Genomic DNA, 10,672 nt, shown 5'->3' with positions numbered 1-10,672 from the left:
TGATGACGAATTCATTGAATGAATGGGGAATGAGTAATAGCCCGTAGAAAATCAAGCGCATTGATCGAAGGGTTGCCCACATTTCTAGCCCGACATCTCAACGTCCGTTTCTGCACCAATGAAAAACTTTTCCGGCGGGGTGAGAGGTGGGGGACAAACGAACATTGACGACACGCGTTACATAATCCAAGCTTACGCACAATATTTCCTAAACTCGTTTAGAAGTTTTATTTTTGTGTGTTGTTGTGCTCTAAGACATCAGCATAAGACATACTTTATTCTCTCTGCGTGAGCAAATGATTGGCATCGTCACGAGGTACCCTCTGTGTGTGTGTGGGCACCCACTGGCGGCTGCTGCTGTGCCCATTCTGCCTGCCAAGCGCCAAGGAAGCCGTCGCAGCAGCCGGATGGAAAAGGGAGTCCCGGTGATTGGGGTGTGGGGGGGTGGGGGGGCATTCACAAACGCTCATTGCAAGTCGCACTATGTGTGTGTGTTGAACTTCGTTCGCACCGTACGTAGCCAACCGTGGCTAATCGGAGGTGTCGGGGAAGGACAAACTAAACACAAAAAAGTAGTTCTAAAGAAATGAGTTTTTAATTTATGTACTGCATATATGTACTGCATATATGTGCTGCATAGCGAAAAAAAAACCCACCCCTTTATTAAATTAACAATTGGTACGTTTAATAAAAATTTCACGCTGTAACATTCTGAAATCACAAATTACCGACACTTCTATTTGTGAGCGTATAAACAATGCACTTTCCATCGACTTGATTGCACATACACTCAACTACATTTCTGACCTGCTATAATGAAAACACTTGTGGTATTTAACGACTTTGTCTCTAAGCAGAGCCTAAGAAATACAAATGCACGCTACTAGCTCGATCGCTATTTTATCTAATAGCGTTACACTCTCTACACTAAGCAAAGAAAAGCGATTATAATTGCGAGCTCTTTGGATACGTGAGCAAATTATCTCTGAATAATTATCATCATCAACGGCTGAACTGCACGTGGCACCGGCATACATGCCACCTATCAGGCCCCGTCTGCCATGTACTGTAAAGCCATGCGAATTCACGTGACCTCCCTTTGGAAGACAAGGCTCGCTGACCATACTTATAATAAGTTCAACTTGTAATGCGCACGGTATTCACTCTCGAAGAGCGAAAACGACTCTGGAGGCACGGAGAACCACAGGAGAAAGCAGTCACGTGGTGAGCCGGTTTGCCAACGATTTGCCCAAGCTCTGCGGTCCTCCACATATTAAGGTGTTACGAGCCAGATAAATGAGCGCTTACATGTGGAAGGAAACCAGCACGTCCGGAGAAAACCCAAACAGCGCGCGAGGGGGAAACTCAGACGGAACAGGTGGAGTCCATATCTCTGCCTTACTGCGTTCCCCTGGTGAGGCAGGATTTGTCACATTTGAATGCCCACAGTGAGTTTCGCAGCATCTGTGTGTGATCCACCAACAATTCGCGTCCACAGTGCTGGATTACAAGCGTGCATGAGCCACCGCCGGTGATGATAACTTTACAAATGAGTTGGGTGTTTGATTTTCCTTAAAACACTCTGCTTATTTGGGTTGGGCAGTGAGATCAGACATTCGAGTGGCACAGCACATCACCCGGGCATGTAGTCATGCGACTGATGCCCTCGCCGCAAGGTTTTCCCGACGTCCACTCGACAGCAGGTGGAGGCGCGTGATCTGGAAACCTGCACGGAAATGACCGTGCCCCTCCAGCGGGAATAGAACCGTCACGTGTGTAAACTGGCACGGACTGCCCGCCGAAGCCATTTTATCATCACCCATGAACGTAATACCTCAACAGCGCAGCATTCTTCGCCCGACTTAAAGTAACATTTTATGGCACTTCAGCAAAAAAATATAAAGCATGTAAATATTCAAGAACACAAATGGAACTCTTATGCATGCGACTCGTTACCTTACACTATGCGAAAGTGATGATGACTTTTTATGAATGCACTTACAAAATATATGGTCCATACTCCAATACACAGTAACTGCTATTAAGCTTTCAAAATATATAGAGGATTGAGTAATAATTTTTAGAGAATACATTTCTAAATAATCATACGAGTATTGCCTTCCCAAAAATAAGTTCCACATAGTTTAAACGGGTCGATTGCTTTTAGAATGTGTCACCAGACTACGGGGGAGCGCAGTGGTCAAAACGTGCGGATAACTGACGGCACGCCACCAGCGGCACTGCTCAACGCCAAACGCGAGGATCGGCACACCCCAGGACTGATCCTATCCCGACACCGTGATGTTTCCACCCGCACCACGAAGGGGTTTCATACTGGCACTTCTACAACGACATTCCGACCAGTGGTCTCGAGGTTTTGTTTCAAGAGTGTCGGTCTTGTTTGGCATGTTTGGCCTATTGATTCACATATGCCGCGTGTAGGAGGGAATATAATAAAACGCACACTCGCGCAAGGGAGCCATCCGCGCAGAGCAAAGTCAGAGGCTTTCTCTACTGCCCTCAACAGGCACCGCTCTATGAGCAAGGTGACTTATGCACACGTCGAATCAAATAATGAGCCCATTTGGTGTTCGAGCCGTTCTTATCGTGCAAGGTCATTAGTAAAAGTCTTACGCTTCCTCTAGCCTGAGTAGGTTTGTAGTCGGTTACTAGTAGGGGGCAAAGCTGCGATGCGTTTCCCAATCGAGTAATCTGCGGGTATATTAAAATATATATATAATTTGCACCATGACTCCAGTCACAAGATCCATTAACATCCAACGTGAAGCAGAAGGAAGGCACGTCGTAACAAAGATGAATTACACCCAACAGTATTAACCAGGGTGGACCACGGGGCTCAAACCGCGAACCTCTGCACACACCGAGCGGCTAACGCTCAGCCGCATCACCACACGCCGGAGCCACCAACCCCGGATCGGAACTGCTGACGAACACAAGACCAGATGAGCATGGGTTGAACACCGCTCCAGGTTTTGAGATGTTTGACATCTCTTAGGCACAGCGTTTTAAAACACTGCTCTTGTAAGAGTAACGTGTATAAGCTCAGCAATTGTATTTCTCATAGCGTTGAAATGTAAAGGCACATGTTATCATAATTGGTGGCGTTTTTTACATTTCAGTTTAATAAAATTTAATTGCAAAGTCTTTTACAAGAAAATATATATTTTTTCTTTTCCCCCGAAACTTCCAAACTCAAAGAGGTCTTGGTACAAACGTGCCATGCGCGACAATTGGCACGCTACGACTGCAATACAATCCATGCCAGGTGGTAGGCAGTGGCGTTCCGTGAGTAAAACTCCAAAACCGGGATCTGAAGAAAACTAAAACGGAGCCTTCGCAAGTTAAAAAGTGAAAACATTACAAAGGAATTGACGTGCCAATTTGAAAAACTGTAGAATACCGAGATAATACATTTTTTACCAAATGTACGTGTTGAACTTCTTTCGCACGATACTTAGCCAACCGTGCTAATTGGAGGTGCATGTGTTTGTGTCGTTTTTTTTTTGTTCAATAGCAAATTACATCGAGTTTCACAATGGGTCCTCAAAAGGTTTTGAGAATCAGTGTCTTGATTAGGATTAATAATCTTTAGCTCAACCTTACAGTCACTGCATTCTACAGTGCCGTGTTTGTGCAGTCCGTACAGAACTCCCACGCGAGGGGAGACGCCTTCGAACGACGAGACTGACTTTCTTGTAACCCCTTTTCCTGATGACGACCGCTCGTGTTGCGATCGAAACATGATAGTTTTTTGTTATCTTCGTTGAACCTATCTACGTGACTTTACTGAAAGACCCCAAGAATGTGAATTCCTGCAGTCACGAACGCCAAGATTTATTGTAACGTTTTCTCCAACCACACCTACAATTCTTTCGATTTTATCCTCAAAGCCCACGAGGTTTTCGAGGTCCTGCTTCTCCAGGGAATAAGATGCTGTGAGAAAGTAACAGATGCACCCCAAAAACCTTTCCGTTCAATTATAACTTAAAATAAAGTTTTTTTTATAATCGTGAGAATACTGTATTGCTATGGACAGCAGTCCTCTAGCAGATGATTATGGACGTTGCTGCTTTAAAAAGATAAGATGTCTTCCATACGATAATTTTGAACAATTAGATTAACGCACATCATCTGCAAGACAATGTATCACTATGAACAACCATCGTCTGGAAGAGGATTACGAGCACGCTGCTTTATAATGGGGGAAGGATGTCTTCTGCAAGGGGCTTCTGAACATCTGGTCTTTTGTCCTCATGGGTGGGGATGTACTGCGATGGCAAACCATCTTCCCAGAAATTGATTATGAACGCACTGCTTTAAATCCGGGAAATGTCTTCTGAACAACGAGATGAACGCACGTCTTCCCAAAGAACAGACGCATTCCCCAAGGCGTATAACAACTTTCGCTTTAAACAAAAATGCGGAGAATGCGGTACGCCCCATGGACGCTCCGTACTGGTGCATCAACGCAGAGGCGCTCACGTCGTCATTCGTTTGGCTCGTTCTGGCACGGAGCTGCAGCGCGTTGTGGACGCAGGGAGCACGTGAGACCGCATCGTGCAGACCAGCAGAGTGTTTTTCTCCCTTTTGGCGATGCGCATTTTTAATAAGCGGGGTTTTGGAGGGATATTCTGTACCGACCGTCGGCACCGGTTGACGTGATTCTCTGAGATGCACGATTAGATGGAATTCAGACGCAGGATCATTTCCAATTATTGCCAGTTACAGCAATGGGCCTCTTAGCTAAAGAGGCGATGGAGACGATTCTGTGGGAACAAAACTCAAAACCCATTATTTTACCTCCCGCGCTGAGCACTGTCCACAACAGATCAATATTTAGCATATTGGTTTTGCCAACAATGTCAGAGTCGTGATGCCTTAATCTATGAATGAATCAAGAGCAGCACTCATCGCGTAGTGGAAGTCACGCGTTAGCTCTGGTCACTTAGCGTATTTCTCCTTTGTATTCCCTACACCCACAAAGCAATTGTCTAACGACACAAAGGATGAATCCATTTTTATTCCGACAGCGGGTAGGTTTTTTTGGAAAGACACTTTTTATTTAAATTGATTTTATTTTAACCGATAATTTTCCGAACAATTTAGAACTAATATAAAGAGCTCTTTTTCTCACCAGAAACCGAAATCTGGGGAAAGCCTGGTGTAACTTTCTTCTTCTTCTTATCAACGTTGGGTTGTTTATGGAAAAATTACTGCAAGTCAGGATAACGGTCCAAAAATAAAGAGGGCGACTTCACGTTCTCTTCGTCTTCACTGGGATTCAAATTCGAACCGCATGTAGGCTTCTCTCATCATCTCGGCGATCTGTGTCAAGAAAAATAACCGTTGTCATCATCAGTTCAGTGACACGGAAACCATGTGCCGAAATGCTATTAAAAACTATTTAAACCATTTTTATTTTAGCAGGTAAGGCCCACTGAGCTGATCACAAATGATAGCTCAACGAAGTTGCTTATCAATTGGAAGTTTATAGAAGCCAAATTCTCTAAACACATGTTTCGAAATGCGGAGGGAAAAGCCGAAGGACCCGGAGAAATATCCACGCGACCACGCGGAGATAGACACGCAAACTCCAAATATACAACAGGCATCAGGGTCGGGATCGAACCCACATGCTGCAGCATGCCAGGCGAGGTAGTTAACATCTCACCACCGTGGCTCCCTGCAATCAAGCAATCCTACAAGGTAACATCGAGTGGTACAGCCGTGCTGAAACACATGCAAGCGGCGTGTTGGCTTCACAGATATAAATAAATATAACATTCATTGGTTGGCTTAAAAAAATCTTAATATGCATCTATAGAGGAAAGGCTTGCCACCTTCACACTCATTTGCTGTCCCTCAGCGATTGTGCGAGATGCGATTTGCACGAAAGACAACACTCACAAAAAAAACTAAACATATTCTATATAAATACTTATATATAATTATAAAAGGTGACGTTTCGGGCAGTGGGCCTTCTTCTTTGCTATGGAGAAGGAGCATTTCCCGAAATATTCCCAATCATTTTTTTCTCTCCCTTTAGGGCATATTAATAACATTACACAGCCTTTCAAAATCCAATGCTGGATGAGAGCCCTCTCCATGCTGTGTCGACGATGCTGTTCAGTGGTGGGTTGGTGAATGGGGTGGCCTGGGACTTATTTAGATCTCACTTCGCCACTGATGTCAACTGTGGCTGGGAATCGAGACCAGGTCGCCAGGTGTTATGGATCTCCGTTTGATTAAAGGCCGTGATGCAAATGTGCAATTTCGTTGCAACTGCTGTGGGTTGCGACCGGATTGCACTAATTTGCGTTGCGTCAGTCGCCTGAGATGAAACACTTTATGCAACCGAGTGCAATGCAATCGAATGCAATTCTGCGAGTACGAGAACATGATCGATTCAGTTCGCTGAGTTCGTAGCGCATCACGCTAACCACTGCAACAACCGCTCTCCGTGCACTCGTATGCACGTGATCGGTGTTGCCACACAATTCTAACTCGTTCACTTGATTGGATTACCGTTGGATTGTGACGATGACCTGGCTCAATAATCGGGCGAGAAAAAAAGCGTGCAACAGCACAGCGCGTCCGATTGCACGGCGCGACGACAACACAACGATGCGATCGATAAATAATTCGCTGCAGGATCGCATCCAATCGATCGTTATGCCACATCACTGGGCCGGGTTCGCTACCGCCGGGAGAACGCAGCGGCACCGGCAGCCCTCGCGCGCTGGTCTCCGAGGCCGCCGAAACGACGGCGTGTTGCATTCTGCGCTGTGGCAGGGGGCCACTCGCCTTCTGGTGCAGCTGGATCTGATTGTAGAGCAGCTGGCGCACGCTCTCCTTGTAGTCGCGGATGCGGCTCTCGTGGAAGTTGTTGACCTCGGCTGCAACGGCAAGCAGGGGGCCCCCCCCCTCCCAAGTTAACGCAAAGGAAGAAATATCGGCGAGACGTGTGTGCGTGGATCCTGTGAAGATTTCCAAAAATGCGATTGCCCCCCCCCTCCTGCCCCCGACAGTTTTTGAATTGGAGATAATATTGGTACGTCACGCGTGATGATGTCGACTGCGGGAGCGGCGTGCACGGCGAGTGAGGTTATCTGCTTGGCCGAGAAGGCTTGCCCATTATCCTTGGTTTGTTATGGCCAAGTTTTGTACAACACTTCCATCAATAAGGCCGGGTTTTCTATTGGGAAAGTCTCGATGAACAACACTCCTCTGTAGTAAATTGTTGCTTATATTAGGTCATCTTCACGATGACCTACGAACCTGGCTCAACACCGCGAGATGCGGGCAACGTCATGGCGCAGATGTGCACAATGACAGCACCAGCCCGCGCCAGCCAGCAAAACTTTTTTCGCACATAGTATGAATATCTCATTGAGGGGTGGAGGGGCGGTGGTGGTGTCCGGTGAGCGGTTAGTGCGCAGTGCTACAAACCCGGCAACCCGAGTTTGATTCCCGCTCACGGCCAACATCGGTGACGATTATCTTAACCGACCCTGGACCTCCCCTAGGTAGACTCAGCCTCCAATAACTACCTGGTGCAGTGTATAAACATCCCCACTAGGGCGGCAAAGGCGGCCAGGCATGGTGCTGGCCACCCACCCCAAAGTGTGCCGTTCCGGGCCTTCATAGGTGCTCGCTAACAGCACTTGCCCCAACAGTCTGATAAGGCTATACGGGGATCTTTGTCTTTGGTGTCTGGTGGGGGGGGGGGGGGCGGAGAGGAGGCGATGGGGCGCGTGCTCGTCCTCACCCTGCAGGCCGAGCGACATGACGTGCACTCTCTGCACAACTCCGTCCTTCTCTCCGGCGGCCATCTTGTTAATCTGGATCAGCCGGTCGCACTCCTTGATCTTGTCGAGTCCCGCCTGCCGGACGGGCGAGGCGGCAACCACGCCACGGCGGGGACAAAGCACACGGCGTTGGCGTTGGCATTGCCTTGCGGAGATTTGGCCCGCCGGCGGTGACCTGCAAGACTAAAAACTAGAACTAAACTAATTTCATTTTACCAGGTAAGGCCCACTCAGCTATGTAGCTCTTTTTTCAGAACGAAGTGGCTTATCATTACGTGGAAATGTATAGCAGCCAAATACTCAAAAACGCATGTCTCTAAATGCGGAGGGAAAAACCGGAGGACCCGTCAAAAAAAATCCACGCGACCAAATAGAGAGCATGCAGGGTCGGGATCGAAAATCAACGACCTCCTGTCTGCCTGGCGAGGTAATTCACATCTAGCCACTGCAGCACCACCAGTCGTGGCCAGACAGCCTGGCGGAAGGCCGCTGTAGAGGCGGCATTTCACGAGGCCGCCGTGTGGTACCAGCAGACGTGTGGACGCTCATTGCTCTTTTAGATCAAATCAGGGTTAGCTGCTCAATGTTGATGAGAAGTAATTTTTTTTTATGATGATTTTTATGATGAAGGTACACGTGTTTGCGATGACGTTAAGTAAGTTTGTGTGCAGGTGGAGTGTTCTTCCTTTGTATGCACGGACTTGTATTTAAGAGCTTGTCTCTTGGAATTTTGCCTCACTTGATACAGTAAATTTAGCTGTGACGGTCCCACCTGATGACGGAGACTTGTGTTGCCTCCGAAACGTCGTGATTTATAATTTTATTTCTATTGTTATTTCTATTATTTTTATTTATTATTATTTTTTTACCTACGTGACTTTACCGAAAAAACCGATGAATACGAATCCTTGCAGTCACGAAAGCTTCAAATCTAGAATCTCTTTGCAAACTCCAATTTCCCTCCAAATGTAAACAGAATGAACGTGGAAATGGCCAAACATCCTAAGCGAGTGAGTCTTGAGAGTCAGCAAGGTCGTCAAAGGTCGACAAAGAAATAATCATTTTAACTTGTACCGCGCTGCGTGGTAGTCACTCACTCTCGGTGAGCCAGTGCCAAATACACCTACCCCCAAGTTCTGCGGTCCCCTATATATTAAGATGTTGTCAGCCATCTTCTTGGTTCTTTCGGTAAAGTCACATAGAAGGGAAGTAATAAAATAATAAAAATAAAACATAATAAGCAGCCGTCCTCAGGGTTTCACCTGAGGACGGCTGCTTGCGTTGTGGCCGAAACGTCGTGAGAATTGTTTTATTATGTTTGATTTTTATTTTTTTATTACTTCCCTTCTACGTGACTTTACTGAAAGAACCAGGAAGATGAATCCCTGCAGTCACGAAAGCTTTAAATCGAACTGTTGTCAGCCAATTAATGAGTGTTTAAATATGGGAGGAAACTGGAGCACCTGGAGAAAACCCATGCATGCGAGGGGGTAACACTCTATCCCATGTAAATTGAACAGAAGCTTTTAGTTCACACTTGCTGTACCGCTTTCTCCTGGCAAGCCAGGGAATGGGCACCCTCAACTCCCATGGGAAGGTAATTTTGCAACATCTGTCTGTGATCCTCCAACCCCCACCTCCACGGTGCTGGAACACAGGCGTGCGCATAGCCACCACCGCCCAGCTAAAATGATCATTCCTGTGGGAGAAAAGCACCTTTTGAATGGAGAGAATTTCAGGAAAGCCAGAGAGGAGACTTTTGTATTCACAGCTTGAGTCCAGGAAGAGACGGAGATCCATCTTGGACTGGAGAAACACACCACGAGTGCGCTTGCAATTATATCAGGACATCATCACTCACTTCTCCTAAAGACATCAACTCCACTTGAAATGTGGATGCTCAGTTTACGATCGCGACTCAAACCGTATCCGCGTGAAGAATCGTCAGCTGGATGAAGGGCTCACCAAGCCGTCGCTGTCTCTCGCAATATTTTATACAACTCTTGACAATGGAATTGTAACCCTAACGCTAACCCAAACAACAACCTAATGGCCCACAATAGCCTCAGCAATAGCATTTACACCAACAATAAAACAATAACCATTACCATAACCACAATGCAAGCAATGTCGTTTTTTCTGACGATAATCATAGCACTAACCTGAAAATGACAACACCGAAACCCAAAACTAGCCCTTATGTTCGTATCACCTATAACTCTAATGCCATCACTTACACGAGCACCGACACAGAGCTACATTCCAATCTAACAATCATTTCCATTATTGTGAAAAATATACGTAACAAGCAGACATGCGTCTCCTTCATATATCTGTCTCTCCACGTAAAACTAATTACGGTATTTTTTTTTACACAACCCATTATTCACACAGCCTTTTGGGAGTGCACAAATTCAGCAGCGTTGATTCAAGACAAGCAAAGCTCTGGACCGTTCTAGAGTTTTGCTTGCACAGGACTGACTCAATGTCGCTGTAATTATGCACTCCAAGAAGGCCGTGGGGTGATAGAGTTTGCGGATTTTTTTTATTTTCCAAGGAGACTTATTATCTGCTTATCTATTTTATTGCATTCTAACAAGCCATCGAACAAAGACGGCTCTCTGGGATGCTCTTCTTTCCAATATTAGGAAGCTACTGGAGCTATGCACTTTAAAATCTAGATTGAAAACTAATTTCCTTAGAACTGCTCTTTGTGTTCAGTTTTGTGTCCTTCCCCCGCACATCTGATTAGCACAGTTTGCTATGTACAGTGCGAAAGAAGTTCAACGTACAGTAAACCATCGATTATCTAGCGGCTTCGGGGGGAAGGGGGCGCCGGATTT

General features: G+C 46.2%; 1 protein-coding gene across 2 annotated transcripts in view; it reads right to left on the bottom strand.

Moving 5' to 3' along the window:
- Window positions 1-573: 573 nt before the first annotated feature.
- Window positions 574-10,672, bottom strand: part of LOC144734182 (sorting nexin-9-like) — a 45,556-nt gene continuing 35,457 nt past the window's right edge. For both annotated transcript variants that reach the window (XM_078616260.1, XM_078616259.1), the window contains exons 14-17: window positions 9,546-9,635; window positions 7,790-7,904; window positions 6,826-6,917; window positions 574-5,346 (exon numbers count right to left, since the gene is read on the bottom strand). In XM_078616260.1, the coding sequence (XP_078472386.1) occupies window positions 5,293-5,346; window positions 6,826-6,917; window positions 7,790-7,904; window positions 9,546-9,635 (351 nt within the window). In that variant the 3' untranslated portion in view covers window positions 574-5,292. The remainder of the gene's footprint in view (window positions 5,347-6,825; window positions 6,918-7,789; window positions 7,905-9,545; window positions 9,636-10,672) is intronic.

This window comes from Lampetra planeri, chromosome 50 (assembly GCF_965212315.1).
Source record: "Lampetra planeri chromosome 50, kcLamPlan1.2.h2, whole genome shotgun sequence".
Classification (NCBI taxonomy): Eukaryota; Metazoa; Chordata; class Hyperoartia; order Petromyzontiformes; family Petromyzontidae; genus Lampetra; species Lampetra planeri.
The sequence above is the reverse complement of the archived record's forward strand: the minus strand, read 5'-3'. Positions and strand labels throughout refer to the sequence as shown.